This window comes from Rosa rugosa, chromosome 7 (genome assembly GCF_958449725.1).
Source record: "Rosa rugosa chromosome 7, drRosRugo1.1, whole genome shotgun sequence".
Classification (NCBI taxonomy): domain Eukaryota; kingdom Viridiplantae; phylum Streptophyta; class Magnoliopsida; order Rosales; family Rosaceae; genus Rosa; species Rosa rugosa.
Window position 1 is genome coordinate 22,793,790 of NC_084826.1, and position 18,640 is coordinate 22,812,429.

General features: G+C 39.3%; 2 protein-coding genes and 1 long non-coding RNA gene across 8 annotated transcripts; 1 reads left to right on the forward strand and 2 right to left on the reverse strand.

Moving 5' to 3' along the window:
* Positions 1 to 849: 849 nt before the first annotated feature.
* On the reverse strand, positions 850 to 3,924 carry LOC133722656 (uncharacterized). Of its 4 annotated transcripts, none has more exons than XR_009852892.1 (4): positions 3,760 to 3,924; positions 3,565 to 3,668; positions 1,286 to 2,107; positions 850 to 1,099 (listed from the first exon to the last, which is right to left on the reverse strand). It is a non-coding gene; the product is annotated as an uncharacterized LOC133722656 (long non-coding RNA). The 4 variants fall into 4 exon arrangements; XR_009852891.1 differs by having other exon boundaries at positions 1,224 to 2,107; XR_009852890.1 differs by having other exon boundaries at positions 850 to 1,514; positions 1,960 to 2,107; positions 3,760 to 3,912.
* Positions 3,925 to 9,633: 5,709 nt separating this feature from the next.
* On the forward strand, positions 9,634 to 13,513 carry LOC133723832 (uncharacterized). 3 transcript variants are annotated; one of them, XM_062150692.1, is made up of 10 exons: positions 9,634 to 9,758; positions 9,952 to 10,204; positions 10,334 to 10,538; positions 10,673 to 10,763; positions 10,869 to 11,017; positions 11,734 to 11,977; positions 12,079 to 12,183; positions 12,335 to 12,517; positions 12,611 to 12,815; positions 12,915 to 13,513. In XM_062150692.1, exons 2-10 carry the CDS (start codon positions 9,961 to 9,963, stop codon positions 13,400 to 13,402), a joined length of 1,914 nt encoding a protein of 637 aa, XP_062006676.1. In that variant the 5' UTR covers positions 9,634 to 9,758; positions 9,952 to 9,960; the 3' UTR covers positions 13,403 to 13,513. The 3 variants fall into 3 exon arrangements, with proteins under 3 accessions (XP_062006676.1, XP_062006677.1, XP_062006678.1); XM_062150693.1 differs by lacking the exon at positions 9,634 to 9,758 and having other exon boundaries at positions 9,766 to 10,204; XM_062150694.1 differs by lacking the exon at positions 9,634 to 9,758 and having other exon boundaries at positions 10,081 to 10,216; positions 12,915 to 13,512.
* A 1,180-nt stretch (positions 13,514 to 14,693) lies between these two features.
* Positions 14,694 to 17,351, reverse strand: LOC133723062 (uncharacterized). Its single transcript, XM_062149895.1, has 5 exons — positions 17,201 to 17,351; positions 16,346 to 16,371; positions 16,121 to 16,181; positions 15,452 to 15,579; positions 14,694 to 14,870 (listed from the first exon to the last, which is right to left on the reverse strand). Exons 1-5 carry the CDS (start codon positions 17,349 to 17,351, stop codon positions 14,721 to 14,723), a joined length of 516 nt encoding a protein of 171 aa, XP_062005879.1. The 3' UTR covers positions 14,694 to 14,720.
* Positions 17,352 to 18,640: the final 1,289 nt, after the last annotated feature.

An 18,640-nucleotide genomic window follows, 5' to 3' on the forward strand; every position in this document is an offset into this window, starting at 1 on the left:
ACTGATTTATTTTGTTCAATTCAATAAATTCACGTTATGAATAAAATTCACGTGTGGCTATTTCACTTGTTCTAGAGGAGTTAGACAGGGTGACCCGCTATCCCCATTATTATTTTGCCTTGCTCAGGAAGTTCTAAGTCGTGGTCTTTCATCTTTGATCGTTGGAAAAAAGATACGGAGTATTGCATCTCCATCGGCCATCTCACCACCCTCTCATGTGTTATTCGCAGACGACGTCATGGTGTTTCTACAAGGTAAAGTTTCTCACTTGCGTAATTTACTTTCTTTCATGGAAGAATATGCCTTGAATTCAGGTCAGGTGATAAACAAGGCGAAGTCCCAACTATTCTTGGCACTACACCAAAAACTGCATCACACGACGGTGAAAAAACGTCGTCTGATTTGAAGACTCACCGTCGTCTATCTCGATGTTGTCTGATGAAAAATCAGACGACGGTGAATTCACCGTTGTATGATACAAAATCAGTCGACGTATATTTCTTAACACCGTTGTCCAAGAACTCGACAGATGCCGGACGCACCCATGCGCAGCACTTGTGCGCAGCAGTTCACACAACAGAATTTACTTTTATGCCGTTGTGGGTTGAATTTTCATACAACGGTTTTGTAGTTTAGCTGTTGTGTGATTAAAAGTAAGACAACTGTGTTCTAGTATTTTCTGTTGTATGAGCTTAAAACTAGACGACGTTACTTATTGAAATCCATTGTGTGATATCTATGAATGAGTTAAATTAGACGACGTAACTTATTTAAATCCATTGTGTGATATATATAATTGCGTTGTGTGAATACCCAAATTTTGAATGGATATAAATTAATAGTGAACAATTGGAATACAAATTGAATGCAAACCATCAAATGATCAACATTTGTACCAAAATCATTGTGATACATCAATTCATCAAATATTGAATTTAAGGAACATTGCTAAAGCATTCATACATCTCATAGACTAAAAAGCATTTAAGTTTCCTAGTTAAGTTTTACATGTTGAAAGAAAATATAGCTTGCTGCATTGCTTGGTACTCCACGCTTGATCTCCCAAAGACTCTTTATGCAACATTCCACCATATAGTTCCTGACACAATTAACAAATGCAATGAAAACAAAAGGGATAATGCATGCCTTACTATGTACATAATATACAAGCATTTTAGAATTAAACAATTTATAATATACAAGGAAGAAAGAAACAGAGTGACCTTCTGGGGCATAACAGCAAAAAACACATAAACCTCGCCTTCAAAAGAGAGAGTGAGCTCACTAGTCCACAACAACAACAAGAACTCGTGCCCCAGACTTCCGCCTTATTACCAGCAATGATGTTGTCCCCATATATTCACAGCAAGTCTCAACCACTTGGCCAAGCTTGTAGCAGATGATCAAATCCAACAAATATATACTAATCAAAAGTAAGTGCAATTATGACTATATAGAAACCCCCAGCAAGATTGACCGATACTTGCTTCTAGCTCTTTAAGCACTTGTTGGCACTGCAATTTGTTTGCACCAGATATTATATTAAAAGGAACACTGAACACCATACTATGCTCAGAGCATTACAAAACTATAAAGATATTGAGAAAATCTGGTAAATATTTCTTCCAGTGACCATTATCTCTTACTAATCACCATATTTTAAAGCCTAAACCGTGCATGTTTTATCTTAGTACGAGCAACAGATCATTTGGAGTTGGTGCTAAACGAGTTTGATATTGGGGAATATATTTTATCTTAAACCAATGATCAAGTCAGGAAACAAAAAAAAATAATTGAGTGCTGCTTTCTTCTTTGATGATGTTTAACACCAGTATGAGTTCCTTCAAAATACTAACATTTAGTCCTACAAGTAAACTATTGCTATACAAAGACCAAGAACAAGAACATGCATACAAACAATACCACAAAGAAAGCTCAAAGTATAATAGAAGAACTTACAAGGATCAGGTTTTGTGAAAATGGACCGAATTGCTAGTAGCACCTTTGTAATCGTTAGTGCTGGACTCCAACCATCCTTTACGATTTCCAAACTTACATTACCAGAAGAATCAACATTGCAATGAAAGACTCGAGTCCTGAATACGATCTGCAACACCAATCCTTTTAAGAAGAGAAATAATAAAATAAAAGAATACTAGCATCAAATGAGTGAATCAATCACACAGATAACCTGCTGACCTCCAGTAGTTTTAATTTCATACATATACATTTTATTCTTAAGATCAATATTTGATACATTGATTAATGAAATCGGTACCAAGGCTACTGCCTATGAGTCCCACTAATGACCTGAATGAAAAGTTGGATAATCACTTGTCCTAGCTTCCTGTCACTAAGAGCTTGGCCGGTTGAACATTGCAAATCTAATTGGAGCGATAAGAATTAGGCTATCCTTTCAATTTGGAAGGATATTTATATTAATTAGGAAAGTTACATATAAGGCAGCAAACAGAACAGAAGCAACTATACCTCATTATTTTCATTGACGACAAATCCCCCAACCCCTACTTGATGTGAAGCATTAGCAGGAAGCATGCAATTTTGTATATTTAGATAGCTTATGATTGACCAAATCTGAATATCTAACTTCTACTTTGAAACCCTCTTGTAAGCAAACCAAATAGATTAGGTAGGACAAGAACACTAAACAATTAGAACAAAGTTTGACACTCACAGTGCCATTGCGGATTCGGCCGAGATGTCTAGCTGCACCTATAGTGCTTTAAAGAGTAAAAAGCCAATGAAGATGACCAGCAGTGTCACAACCCAGAATTGAGTCATGACTAAAGTGGAGGTTAAAAACTGAAATTAGAGTAAGGCACTTTTTTTTTTTTTTTTTTCAGACAATACTTTCAGTTAAAAGAGAAGGTGATTAAGCATAAAGTATAGACAAGGCTCTAATGGGAAAATTACTGTTTGGATGAAATAGATTGTAAGTAAGGAAGGCGTTAATTCAAAACCTTAGTAAAAATATATTTGTTAACAATCACCTTCAATAGGTACACTTGAACCTGCAGTAGCTATATGTATAAATCCTTAGCTACATAGCATTAAAAGAGGAGAACAACATCAAAATATAGTTCTTGTGTGAACTTTGAAGAATTCCAGCAATTATAGCACAAAAACTAGTTCCATGTTGATGTCCAAAAGCCAAGAATAAATATAAATAAAAAAACGAAGAGCACAACTGCTCCTTCATTCAAATCAGTGACTAAACAACATGAGAAAATTGGGAGAGAAAGAGAGATGCTTCCAAATATTATTGTTAAAACTTTTGCTCAAAACCTAATTCAGATAAAACTGAAAGAACAGAGGTAATGATCATAAGAAACAAGGCATCATTAATTCATGCCAAAACAAAGAAATCAAAGCTGCACGAAGGGAAAGCATTCCCTAACAAACAAGATTTCCACTTACAAATCAAATAATACCCAAAACAATAATCTCAAAACAATTGGTAAAGAAAACATTCCAAAGCAATCACACTCACTACGTACACACCAGATTAGAAACTAAGCTATAAGAAAGTTTTGTTTTCCCTACCTCAAGCCTTAGTTCAGCGGCTAACAAAACCCCAATCCACTGCTACAAGCGGCAACCCAAATCAAAATGCTAATACCCACTCGATAATCAGCAATTCCAACCACCTAAACCAAATTTTCGACAAAATTAAACCCAAAATCAAAGAAAGGCAGAAACAGAAGGAGTGGGTTTTAGAAGATGGAAAATTCGACTTACTAGAGATAGCTGCAAGTAACCAAGGAATTCAATTCGAGGTCGGTGGGTTTCACAGCAATCTCTCTGAAGCTATTGGAAAAGTGTAGATTTTGACCTTTGGGTGAGTGAATGGAGGTCAGTCTTTGAGGCAAAAGAAGCGGTGGAAGAGGAAGTAGGCATGATGTTTCTCGTTGAGAAAAAGAAAGGCACAGGAATGAAGGAGTGAATGGCACGTGTTGTCTCATTAGATTGTGACTAAGCTTTCTAAACAGATAAGTCTAAAACAAATAAAGTAAATAACCAACTATAGAGATAAAAATCTGAAATAAAACCAAATCCTAGTCAGAAAACAAAACACACCAAAAGAGAAGGACAAAGAAACAATGCGGTAACCTAGCCTATTTCTTAAGTGAGATCGTCACAAGCAGATACAAAGGATTTCTGCCATTAAGGCACAAAAATAGATAAGTAAAGATAAACACCAACAAGTTCATATATCCTTGGTACAAGAAAAGTATAGAATACAGCTCATTCAAACACATATAGAATACATACCTGCTCAATTCAAAAGAAAAAAAATAGAGAAACCATTCAATACGAAAGATTACACAGGGACATAAACCTCCAGAGCTCGTACAAAAGTGCTTTAGAGAACTAAACTTTAGAGAACATACCGCTCGGAATATCCTTGAGCTGAGTTCCACGACTCTGAAATCTCACAAACCAAGCACAATGTAAATCACCCAAGTGCCATACAAGTAATTAACAACGAAAAAGCGAAAAGCCCCTCTTTTCACATCACAATACCAAAAATTGATAGTCTACCAAAAATTGGCTCTTCCCCATAAGGGCAAGCCATTTGACAGTTCACTTTCCAAGAACACCCAACAAGAACTCCATAAATACCAAACACTACATGGAATCTAGTAACAATATTCACCATTGAAGGAGAATATGATTGAGTACCTGGAACAAAAATCAAGAATTGTTTGAATAACATATATTATGGATCTATATTCCACAACCATTTTAGTAGCTACACAAAATAAGTAATCAAACATGCAAAGACGAGCTGTTGTTATACAACAATCCACACTCACGGCAAAAAAATAGAACCAACATTCTTTTCCCATTATTTCCCTTTTTCTATTACAATAGAACATAGTCCTCTAAAGCCTAAACCTCTACTGAAAATCTCAAACTCATAAACTCTCACTCAAACCTGGAAGCTTTAGGCTACACAGTAATACCCTAAAATCTTTGCTTCCAAAGATAAGAAATTTCCTATCACAGGACCATCAATAAACAGAAAAATACGAAAATTCAAAACACCACACTCACATTCACAGAACTATCATATTAAACTTATGATGCAGGAAAGTGAAAACAGTAGCAAGCTGAGCATCCTCGGGACTCGAAGGCTCTTAAAGCTGCTCATACCACCAAAAATAAGAAACAAAAATATGTAAGGTAACACCAGCTGTTTAACATTCACATCAATGCTCACCGATTGAGGCCAATGAGGCCTATCAAGTAAAAGGACTACCTCTTCCATATGCTCCTGATTCTTCCACATACTCTCATCCACTTTATGCGGCAGAGGACTCTCTAGTTCATCCACTACCAATCTCTCTTATCCTATAAAATCAAACTCACTGATTCACTCACTATTCAAGATCAATACTTTAACAGAAATAAGAACGGGAATTTCAGAAATTGTTGTAATTTAGAGTACCTGGAGTGGCCAGAGAGTTGGAGAGCAAATCGGCGGTGAGGGATCGAATCTCGGAGGAGAGGCGGGGGATGTCATCGGAGATAGGAAGGAATTTGTAGGTGTCGTAATAAGAAGTGAGAAAAGCCCTGGTCATGGGCACCAGACCCTCCGTGGAAGAAGCCATTGGCAATAGGAACCGCCTTGATCTCGTTGGGTTTGTTTTGTTTCAGGTCGTCGTCAGCAAGGAGAAAAGGAGAGGAGTTACTATGGAATAACTGATTTTGAAAGGGAATAAACCGAAATCAGCAAATTTGTTGGAGATAGGGACCTTACCAGATTTAGAAGCCTTGAATTGATTTAGATCTTTAGACATAGAGAGAGAGGAGGGTAACGCAAAGCGGAGCTTCAATTATCCATTAGGTAGACGGAGTTGAAGGCGGGTTTGGAGAAGTGAAGAGCGAGCACAAATTCAAACCCCAATTTCCCGCAGAGAGAGCTCTCAAAACACTGTTGAAGCAAGCCCTCTGCCTATCCCGAAACGCCGCCGCCGCTACTGCTCATTGCCATCGTCTTCCCATCTCACCCCATTGGACGGCTTGAGAATCGAGGCCATTGTAGTCGGCTCCCTGTAAAGGTGGAGGATTTAGGGATTTAAAGGGTTGAAATTAAGTGTGGAATTGGAAACTGGGGAGAGAGGGCCGAGAGAGGTTTCACGAGACAGAGAGCTTTTGCGGAGGACTGAGAGATTCACGAGAGAGATTGAGGTTTCACGAGAGAGAAAGAGAGGCGTTTCGGGGAGGCTATTCAAGAGAGAGGGTTGAGAGTCTCTGTATGTCGTGCTAGGTTTTGTTTTCCTTCTCTCTTTGTTTTCTTTGCACCACAATGTGGCATGACAATTAAACCTAGAAAAAAATTGTCAAAGTTACTCACACAACAGAAACCTCACCAACTGTCGTCTGAGTGCCACACTAAAAATCAAAATGTGAAATCATGGAGGGAAACATGGCGCCTACAACATTTTAGCTCAAAATGTTGCCGCCCAGTTCCAAGTTCACACAACAGAAAATCTTAATTCTGTTGTATAATTTCTACAGCTTGCACTAGGCCTATCTAGGGGAAGACATTCAAGCAAGCTTCCTTAAACTTTGGTGCTCAGTTTTTCAATCATACAATGGAAATAGTGAAATCCGTTGTACCTAGTACCCCAAATTTCAGTGTTTCAAGAGGCAACCAAGACTCCAAAGTGGAGGGAAATCTGCCGCTAAATTTTTAAGACTCAGAAGACGGACAATACTTAATTCCGTTGTGCAATGTAGTTCTGATAAAAAAGTTATCACTTTATTGACATTCACACAACAGAACATCACTAATACCGTTGTACAATAGAGTTTACTTAAACACACAACGGATGATTTCTGTTCTGTTGTGTGATTAGTGTTGTGTGATGCAGTTCTTGGTGTAGTGTGGGGAAGTATGCTGCGCTGCGGCAGAATAGAATCTGCAGAGTTTTGGGGATCCAAGTGCACCATCTGCCTTTTATGTATCTGGGGGTTCCAATCTTCTCTGGGCATCCGAAATCTGAGCACCTAGTTTTGATTGCCGATAAAGTGCGGTGTAAATTGAGCTCTTGGAAGGGGAAACAACTATCTCAAGCAGGTAGGTTGCAGCTTATTTCTTCGGTGATTCATGGTATTTTGACCTACAGTTTCCAAGTGTACGAGTGGCCCAAATCTTTGTTGAAGAGAGTCCAACGATGGATTCGAAATTTCTTCTGGAATGGGGATCCTCTCAAGGATGGCTCTGCACTTGTGGCATGGAGCACAGTCTGCACCCCAAAAGAGCAAGGGGGGTTAGGCCTAAAAAATATTTTTACCTTGAATAAGGCTCTGTTATTGAAGAGATGTTGGGATGTGGTGTCGTGCGCATCAAGCTCAGCCAAGTTTCTCCATGCGAGATTTGTAAAAGGGGGTCTGCAGCCCTGTTCTTACTACAAAAAATCTTCAATTTGGTTAGGGCTCAAGAAGCTTTGGCCAACACTTCTCGACGGCGTTCAGTGGCTAGTGGGGGACGGCACTTCAATTCGATTTTGGAGAGATAACTGGTTAGGGGAAGTTCTAGCAAATTCCGCCAATTATGCTCAGGAGGTCCAAGAGCTGCTCAATGACAAAGTATGTGAGTTTATTACTAATGGGCAATGGTCTCTTCCTGCAAGCTTCTGTCACACCTTTCCAGAAGTAGCCCAATCAATTCATTCAGTGGAAATCCCAACAGAACCCACGGTGGACCAAGTTATTTGGTCAGCCACGGCATCAGGCTCTCTAACAACTAAAGAAGCTTACAACACCCTTGCTCCTCATTTACCTGGGCCCCTGTGGTGCAAGAGCATTTGGCATGCTGCAATTCAGCCAAGGAAAAGTATTACAACGTGGAAAATTCTACTACACAAGATTCCAACTGATGATTTCATTCAAAAACGTGGGACCAGTCTTTGTTCAAGGTACTTCCTTTGTAATAAAAGTCAAGAAACCACACAACACCTTTTTCTTACATGTGATACTGCTGCGGCACTTTGGGATTGGCTTCTGCAATTATTTAGACTTCATCCTTCTCCAGGTGCGTCCCTACATGATTTATTCCATGATCACTTCCTTTCTTCTCTTAATAGGTCCTCAAAGTTACTATGGTACATATCGGTGTGTAATTTGCTATGGTCCCTCTGGCAAGAAAGGAATAAAAGGAAGTTTGACAATGGTAATATTTGTCCTGCCCGTTTACAGCAATTCTTTGTACTATCTCTAAAAGAATCTGCAGGCATGGCTTTTGCATCTTATTCAGGCACCTCGTCGGTACTGCCCATCTTTGCACTCTTGGGCCTATCTCCTTTGCTATATTCTGCGCCTAGGTACATCCCAGTGGTCTGGAATCCCCCTCCAGTTGGCTGGTTCAAAGCAAACTCAGATGGTTCCTTCCATGACAGTGATCATGCTGGATATGGTGGAATTTTTAGAAACAGCGAGGCCGCATTCCTGGGTGCCTTCTCTTGTAAAGCAACAGTCTCTTGGGCTATTGATGCTAAGATCCTGGCAGTTATTGAGGTAATTAAGGTGGCTCGTGAGAAGAACTGGTTTCCTTTGTGGATTGAGACAGATTCCATGTTAGTCTTGCATTATTTCAGGCATCCTAGCATGGTCCCATGGCGTCTCCGCACCCGTTGGAAGAACTGCATGAAATCTTTTAACCAGCGGCAGGTTCATATCTCTCATATATACAGGGAAGGTAATCGTGTGGCGGACAAGCTTGCAAATTATGGTGCTATGAATATTGGTACAAACTGGTGGACTTCAATTCCACAATTTCTAATTAGTTCTTTTGGTCATGATTTTACAGCTAGAACAGATTACCGGTTTGCTTAACCGGTTTGTTTTTCTCTTGTTCAAGTTAGAAAGTCCACTAGTGCAGTACCCTGTTTTCTGTAACTCTCTTTTTGGAGGTGGTTTTGGCCTAGTCCCCTACCTCATGTACTTTGGCCTGTCGGCCACCTATTATTAATATATTTTCTAGCGAGGGATGGGCGGTGGGTCCCCGGTTGTAGTGGTCCCCTTCGGGGTTGTGTGGGTGCTTAGGCATCCCTTTCAGATCGCTGCAGAGGGACTAATATCGCCTAATCCTCGTTAGTTAAAAAAAAAAAAAAAAAAAAAAAAAAAGAATAAAATATGGTCATGATTTTCTACACTATGGGCGGGTAGACCCCATGTGACCAACAAAACAATGAGTTTATTAAGAACCCATTTTGAAACTAATGCATCAATTGCAAAGGTTGAAATAGTTTTGAATAAACTCCATATACCGTTATGGGCCGCTATTATATTCTTTTTCATACCCGATTTACTTGGCAAATATAGAAGTGTGTAGGAAGTAGGAACTCTTCGATATGTAGAACTCTTCCACTGCAAGGAATCATCTCCGATCTGTTAGTGGTTACAGAATTGGAGTATATGAGTTTTCTTTTGTTTTGTTTTTTTCTCTTTGTTGTTTCCCGGTCAAAGTAAAAAAACACTCGCAAGCTGATTATATATCAGTCCAGTTCATGAATCAAGAAACAAACAAGGGAAAAGTCTGCGTCGTATTTCTTCAAATGCGTCCATCAATAATAAAAAAAAGCCCATAAAATTCTATAAATTCCACCCCCGTCTTTCGAAATCTCAACTTCACAACTCTCTCTCTCTCTCTCTCTCTGCCTCTGACGACTCTCTGCTTTGAACAGAGCAGAGATTGATTGTTAATTGCCTACTGGTATTACAGCTCTGTAAGTCGCGCGCAGAGCAAGCATCATTCTGTTAATTGCCTACGGGTCTAGTTTTAGACTTTAGTTCAAGTGTTCAACTACTTCTCCTGTTGCATATATTCATTATTGGTTTTTGAATTCAATGATGGTTGCTTCTTCATATATTTACCTCAAAAGTGGCTTTGTAACTATTGATATATGTAATTTGTGACAGGAAATAGCTATGATGCCTGTCTCCTTGATGAGGGGGTTTCTTCTGTTATGCTTGTGTATAGCAGCGGCGACAATGAGAACAGCAGAAGCAGCAGGTGGAGGAGGATACATGAAATATAAGGACCCCAAACAGCCCTTGAATACTAGAATCAATGACCTAATGAGCCGGATGACTTTGGAGGAAAAGATTGGCCAGATGACGCAGATAGAGCGCAGTGTTGCTTCAGCTGAGGTCATGAACAAGTACTACATTGGTAATTAACTAGGCATATATCATTCTGTTATTTTACCTTTCAAACTCACTGCATCCAATAATATGTCCATTATTTTGTGTTGTGTACAACTTCTTTATTCAATTTGGGGGTGCATGTCTTGGCCTGCAGGGAGTGTCTTGAGCGGCGGTGGGAGTGTGCCATCAAAACAAGCTTCTGCAGAAACTTGGGTTACAATGGTGAATGATTTTCAAAAGGGTTCTCTATCAACTCGCCTCGGTATTCCAATGATTTATGGTATTGATGCTGTTCATGGCCACAATAATGTCTATAAGGCAACAATCTTTCCTCACAATGTTGGCCTTGGAGCTACCAGGCAAGTACTACTGCTATATCCAATCCATAATCTATATAGTACTTAATAAATAACTAATATCTCTAGCACAGTTCTCATTGATTCCTCATGAGTCATGAATATGGATATTGAATCAATCGGTGTATCAACTGCAGGGACCCTGAACTTGTTAAAAAGATTGGAGCTGCAACTGCACTTGAAGTTAGAGCCACAGGCATTCCATACGTCTTTGCACCTTGCATAGCGGTAATAATTGTTGCTCAGCATTCATAATGCAGTATGAAATTAGTTAAATTCCATGCTCATTGTATATATAATTTACTAACTAATTCGATCTGCGATTGTGTGCAGGTTTGTAGAGATCCAAGATGGGGTCGTTGTTATGAAAGCTACAGTGAAGATCATAAGGTTGTTCAAGCAATGACTCAGATCATTCCTGGATTACAAGGAGATATACCACCTAACTCTAGAAAGGGTGTTCCCTTTGTAGCAGCTGGAAAGTAAGAAACAAATTATTGTACTTGTTTGCTTGTACGTGGTACCAAACATTCTTTAGCATTGCACAAGCTCAGTTCATAGTAAAAAGTAGCATTACAGGCCTGCTGCTACATTTAACTCTCACCTTTAATCCAATGAGGTAATTGCTCATAATTATAATTCGAGAGTTTGCTGTATAGTATTTGTGACCCTCGATCGGCCTTATCCATTTCTGATTTTCTCCATCTGATGTGAGAGATTGAGGTTTGCGTACATATTCTTCTGTTTAATTGATCAGTGTTTGAAACCAACCTCAACTCATTGATTCCAATTGTGGTCAGTCAGCCAACTTGAGCTATTGAAAATAAGAAAGGTCGTATATTGCTTGGTAGACCTATGATCATAGTTTGACATGGACTTATTCTGTTTTACATTCATCTTTTGACCATATAAAGAAGCGATCTTGGCTATATCTAGATTATTGATACGTTTTTTTTTGGATAAAGATGATTGATACGTTTGTCATAGTGTGAAAGTTACAGTTTGGATTTATGTATCTGGTTGAGGACTTGTGAAGTATTCCACAAGCTTCTTTGCAGAAACTTTAGCACTCTGATTGTGACTAAAAAAATGGATATTTATATATGTCACCGTCTAGTAATTACAATTAAAGATGACCGACAAAGAAAAATATTTACATAGTTTGAAATACTGACCTTAATTGTGGTTGTGTTTGTAGTAAAAAGGTTGCAGCCTGTGCAAAGCATTATGTGGGCGATGGTGGAACAACTAAAGGCATCAATGAGAATAACACTGTGATAAACAGGCATGGGTTGCTCAGCATTCACATGCCAGCGTACTATAACTCAATTATCGAAGGTGTTGCAACCATTATGGTATCTTACTCCAGCTGGAATGGAGTCAAGATGCATGCTAACCGTGATCTGGTCACTGGCTTTCTTAAGAATACTCTCCGTTTCAGGGTAATTCTAATCGATTTATAATTCCAGCACCGTCCCCTTTCATCCATTAATTTCACATTGTATAGAGTACGATACCATTGTCACATTGCATTGTTTTTCAGGGTTTTGTCATCTCAGATTGGGAGGGTATTGACAGAATCACCTCACCACCTCATGCCAACTACTCATACTCGATTACAGCAGGGATCAATGCTGGCATTGACATGGTAATAATTATTGTCCATCTCCATCTGCAAATTAATTGGTTAAATTTCCTTCTATCTTTACTTGGTATAAATAAGTTAGCTAGCTTGATTATCGATGTTATCTGGCTGTCTTCTAACACGTCCTTCTGTTTTAACTGCTTGTCACCTTCAGATCATGGTTCCATACAACTATACAGAATTCATTGATGGTCTAACTTTCCAGGCAAAAAATAAAATCATTCCCATGAGCAGAATTGATGATGCAGTGAGGAGAATTTTGCGGGTTAAGTTTATAATGGGGCTATTTGAGAATCCGTTGGCTGATCTCAGCCTCGTCAACCAGCTTGGCAGTCAGGTAAAGTACTTGACAGTTGACACTACCACTCTACAAGAAATGGGGAGCATTCTTAAACTAATTGAATGACATTTCGGATAATAAATTTAACAGGAACACAGAGACTTGGCTCGGGAAGCTGTGAGGCGATCGTTAGTTCTTCTAAAGAATGGTGAATCTGCAGACAAGCCATTGCTACCCCTTCCCAAGAAGACATCAAAAATACTTGTAGCTGGAAGTCATGCAGACAATCTTGGTTATCAGTGTGGTGGTTGGACCATTGAGTGGCAGGGATTGAGTGGCAACAATCTCACACATGGTAGTTAATTAAATTAATCATAGCCCCTTCTCTTCCCCGTAAAATCAAAATATGTCCATATTATTTATAACCTATATATTTTGTTCAACATGCCCGCAGGTACCACAATCCTTACCGGTATAAAGAACACAGTTGATCCAGAAACCAAAGTGGTGTATAAGGAGAATCCTGATGCGGAGTATGTTAAGTCAAATGATTTCTCCTATGCCATCGTTGTCGTAGGAGAACCACCATATGCGGAGACATTTGGTGACAGTTTAAATTTGACACTCCCTGATGCGGGCCTTAAAACCATTACAAATGTTTGTGGTGCTGTGAAGTGTGTTGTCATCGTCATCTCCGGTCGTCCTGTTGTGATCCAACCATATGTTCCCCTGCTAGATGCTCTGGTTGCGGCGTGGCTTCCAGGAAGTGAAGGCCAAGGAGTTGCTGATGTTTTGTTTGGTGACTATGGTTTCACCGGCAAGCTTTCTCGCACTTGGTTTAAAACTGTTGATCAGCTGCCTATGAATGTTGGGGATCCACATTATGACCCTCTCTTCCCCTTTGGATTTGGCCTCACAACAACACCCAGCAAAGCCAACTAGGAAATCGTTTTGCTACTCTTCAATGATTTTATGGATATATGTGAGCTAATGTAATTGATTTAGAATCCCTTTTTTTATCAGCATAAATCAAGCGAATTACCTTTAAGCAAAAGACAATATTTGAGTTTATGGAAATTTAACCTTAAAGGATTTATCCTTGGAATTAATAAGGTCTTTCCAAGGAACAACATTATTGATACCAAGGTAACGGCAAATAGCAGTTTTATGTCGGATTCGAAGACGAAAATACTCCTCACGTGCTAACTAAGCTAACGGAGAAATTAGATGAAAAGTCCAAAAATAAACGGTAGGGGGTAAATCGGCAACAATTGAAAAAGTGGGGGTGTAAATAATCAAAATTAAAATGTTAGGGGGTAAATCGACAATCATGGGATAAATTAGGGGGTAATTTGACTATTTTGCCAACAAAATAAGGTAGACTTATGGTAATTAATTTGCTGGTCAGTAGCTTTGGAAAACAACTGTAGAGTAGGTAAAATATGCCTTGCAGCGGTAGTAGAAGCCTTAGAGAAAATAAGACAGTCACTAGGCCAAAAAAGCTAACAGACAACGGACCAAATTCGTTGTGTGATTTGGACGATCTCCGTTGTGTATCGGAGCGTTGTGTGATGAAAAATGGCACAACGGTGGAAACCCGTTGTATGAAACACAAACAGACAACACTTATTTGGTTAAAAGTGTTGTGCCTTCTCTCGGCAGATGGCAGCCATAGTTGCCGCGCAGTCATGCTGTGCGTGGCATGTGCATCTTTCAGACAACAGAACTTATTCCAAAGCTGTTGTTGGAAAGCCTAGTTAGACAACAGTTTTTTTAATTTCACCGTCGTCTGATATACCATCACACTTCAGTTGTGCAGTATGCTTGTTGTGTGAATTGGTTTTGGACAATAGAGTTTAGTTTTTACCGTTGTGTGATTGTAATGAATGCATTGTGTGAATGGCCTAATTTTGTGTATTCAAACAATGTTGAATTGCCACACTATAAAACTGTTGTACAATCATTTTCATTTTCTATATTTTGTGCACAATAATGCTCCATTTTACCTAATGAACGCAATCAATTGGAAAGAAGACACATTACAAACCATCAAATGAGTAATCCAACCCATTCTATATACATCAAATGTTAAAAGGGAGCATTTCTCAATCATCCAAGCCAACATTAAAAAAAAAAAAGTATTCCAATACATGCCCATCTACTTGGGATATCCAAAACTGATACAAATTATTCCAAAACAAGATAGCATTCTAGTGCCATGCCATTATCAATATCAATAAACCATCAAAAATTAATATGATTATTGACAAAAATATGAGCTGCTGCTGCATGTAAATATTATATGCCAGAAGAAGCAGAAAACGGTGCGCCCATCAATATTTTCCCTCTCTTTTGCAGAATCTAGAATGAGTCTGTAAAGCCTTCTTACTAGCTTGAGGATCTCAGTTATCTGCAAAAGCAAGAGGATAGGCTGGATTAATATAGAACTTTAATCTGTACATGTATGCACAATTGGGACTTTCAAAGTGATACTACTATGTTAGTTAAGTCCACGACCTATGTTATTAGCTGAAGCAAAAGAAAATACAAATCTCCAAAAACAACTTTAAGATGCATCCTAGCAAAATTTTATACATTCTGCAAAAACTTACCAGAAATTTGACCCTTTATATCCTGGTATTGGAGATCTCACAGAATGTGAGCAGATGATTATCACATTGCAAAATATCTAAACTCATGTTAATGTAAAAATGCAGCAAGTAGAATACATAATACAATAAGTTGGAACAATTTAAAGTGGAACTCAATTCATGTGGTCATTTTAGAGCTGAAGACACTAAGGGAAAACAATAAAGGGCTCTAAAACGACCTCTTTATATTGCAAGCAGAGATATAATACAATCTCCTCATAATACTTGCTTTCATGTCCTTATACTAACTCATGAGTTATGTGTAAGGAGACTGTACGTAATCAATATAGCAGCAATAGCACAAGGAGACTGCAAATTTCCAGAAATTGAAGCAACTTACACCAAACACTGCTCTTCTCATGGCCCATTGTATTTGATTTGGACGTTGACTGTTGTAGCTAGTCACAACTGCTATACAAGAAACATCAACAGATAGTACCTTGCCCACCTCAAGATTTTTTTGTACAACTAGCATCAATGGAGAAAGCCAAAAAAATTCTAAGATTAGTCCAAGTCCAACTAAGGGATCACTAGCTAGATTGGTCAAGAAAGAAACATTATTCCAAGAGTTTTCAACAAAAGTAGCAGAAGTTTGTCCTTTTTTTTTAGCATTTCTAATATAACATTTTACGAATTGCAAAGAATGATGCTGCAAAGAGCCTTTTGTATCTCCCACTCTTCTGAATGTCCTATGCATCTCCATTTTTACTATCACTGAAAAGTTTTATGAAAGAGTATTCTTGAAAAGAGAGGTTAAGATTTTGCTAGTTTTGTTCAAGAGACAATGTAAGAAGTTTATTTTGTCATGCAACAAAAGAAACTACAAATACTTTTAGTTTAGGATCTGAGGTTAAATTTAGAGCAAAAAGGGGGAGAAGAAAAGAAGAAAACAAGAGAGGTGGTTTGATTTAGCAAATAGATAAAACCACACATTTAAATTGACATCTAACAACTAAGAGACTGAACATCTTTGTAGAATCTGTGGCAGAATGCGTCAAGAAATGCTTACCAGATCCACCTGCAATTATAAATGCAAGCCCTTGGCCAGATAGCTTCTGTCTTAGAAAACCCTACAGTACATTAACATTGCAATCAAATAAACAAAGAAAAGACATGGAACTTTGAAAACAAATGAAGGAGACAAAATAGAAAAAAAAACAAAAAAAATTAATTAATGGTAGAAGCATGCTCAGGAAAAAAAAATGAAATATTTCTGAAACACCCAGTATCTTACCTCTGCATAGACAGAAACTACCAGACCTGCAATGAGATTGCAGTATACAGTTTAAGAAGATAGCCATATAAAAAGTCCACCAACAATAACTTAAAAACTAGAATATACTCTTAGCAAAATAGAACACAGTATAAATTTCCCTCTGTATACATGAATACATGGACAAATGACATTATTTAAAGAACCATCTAACTGGAAAGTAAGACATTTCTGGCAAGCAAAAATAATCCTGAAAAAGCCAGCAAGTAACTGAACCCAATAACTTATTCAAATATACTAGCAATTACTAAACTTTTGCTTGAATTTGTTGAAGGAATATCGATTTAGTGTGCCTTATCAAACTAGGAATAGCAATAGGAGAGAAGGTTCTAGATTTCTCAATCCTACACGGATTGGTATTCCTTGTAACATTAGAACTAGTACTTTGTAATCCCTATATATAGGGCTCTTATTCTCAATAATAATACACATCTCTCTCTACAATTCTCTCTCGAATCTATTTCACTTAAACACGTTATCAGCACGAGCCCTAAACCACAAAAAGCCAAAAAGCCAAAACCCGAAAAGAATTTCATATCGCCAAAAACTGCCGCAGCCCCTAGCCTGTGCTAGCATCGCTGCAGCCTGCCCCGCGTGCGCCCCTGCGCCTACTGCTGCCCCGCCTGCAACCTTGCACAGCAGCCCCTGCGAGCTGCTCCCGCAGCCACACGCCCCTGTATCGCTGTTTGCTGCCCCCTCCCTGCAACCCTGCGTTCCAGCCTGCTGCCACCGAAGCATCCCTGCACCTAGCCCCTTGCTAGCCTGCCTGCTCCTGCAGCCCTTTCGGCCAGCATACCTGCCAGCCCGCGCGCATACCTGCTAGCGCGCCCCTGCGACCAGCTCTGCTGCTGCCACTGCAGCTGCTGCCCCTGCAGTTTGCCTTCGCTGCTCCTACACCACTACTACCACCGCAGCCCCTGCTGCCCCGCATTCGCTGCACGCATCTACTCGGATTGCTTCGCTCCATCACGCCTGCATCGACACGCGCATGTTCCAAATACAAGTAAGTATTCAAGAGTAAGTTTTGAAGTTCATAAATTTAAATACTTCTTCTTCTTTTCTCGGGGACTTAAAAACCTCCCTTCTTCTACATCCCACCTTTCTTATAACGTGGGTTCGATTTTGAGAAAGCGGAATCGTGGGGATTCGCGCTATAAACGAACTAAGAGCGTTCGTAAGACTTCGGACTAAGAGCGTCCGCAAGCATCGATTAACGACCTTATAAATATCATTGTTTCGGTCTAATCCAATTTTCTTGGAAATCGATTTCTTGGTAGCATAGCTCGGAAATCTCAATAATTAGTTGTCGTGGAAGTTTTAACTCCGAAACTAATATATTTCTTCTTCTTATTTTCAGGATGTCAAAACTTGACTTTCCTATCCTTGACTCAACTGGCTCGGAATATCATAGTTGGGTCACGAATGTTGAGAACCATCTCACTTCAAAAGGGATCCTACCCGTAATTCAAGCACCAAATCCCGACCTCATATTTGAGCGTACGGCTACAAATAATGCCACCGCTCTCATCTTGATGAGACGCCACATGGATAAATCACTCCGATTGGAGTATATGGCAATCAAGGATGCTAGAGAATTATGGGTTGCGCTTGAGGATACCCTCCTCCCTGACTTGAAAGTTCAATGGAACAATCTACGATTTGCTGACTTCAAGTCTGTAGCTGAATATAATTCAGAAGTTCTTCGCCTCAAAACCATGTTGGGGTTCTGTGGACAACCTGTCACAGAGCAAGAACTAATTGAGAAAACTCTCTCCACCTTCCCCGTCTCAGCTATTTTGCTATCAAAGCAATACCGAACTGAATTCAATACTGGACGGCTCATGAGGTTTCATCAGCTAATTAATATTATGTCTGTAGTTGAAAAGCATGATAATATCCTCGTGAAGAATTATAATTCAAGGCCCATCGGAACTAAGAGCGTTCATGAGGCAAATTATAATAATGCACCCAAAGGAGGGCGCAAGGAGCGGAACCCTAAGAATAAGGGACACAACGGACATTCTGGTCCATATAACCGCCCTACAAAGGAAGGTACTCGTCAGAATGAAGGACGATCACGTGGCAATACATGGCAACGTGGGAGAGGAGGCCGTGGGGCTCCAGGACGTGGAGGAGCCACCCAAGGCCGTGGGAATGGCGCCAACTCCTATAAGGGACGCCACCCAAGTGCAAACAATGCACCTCAATTAAAGGGAGGAAATCACAATGACATGTGTCATCGATGTGGATCTAGTG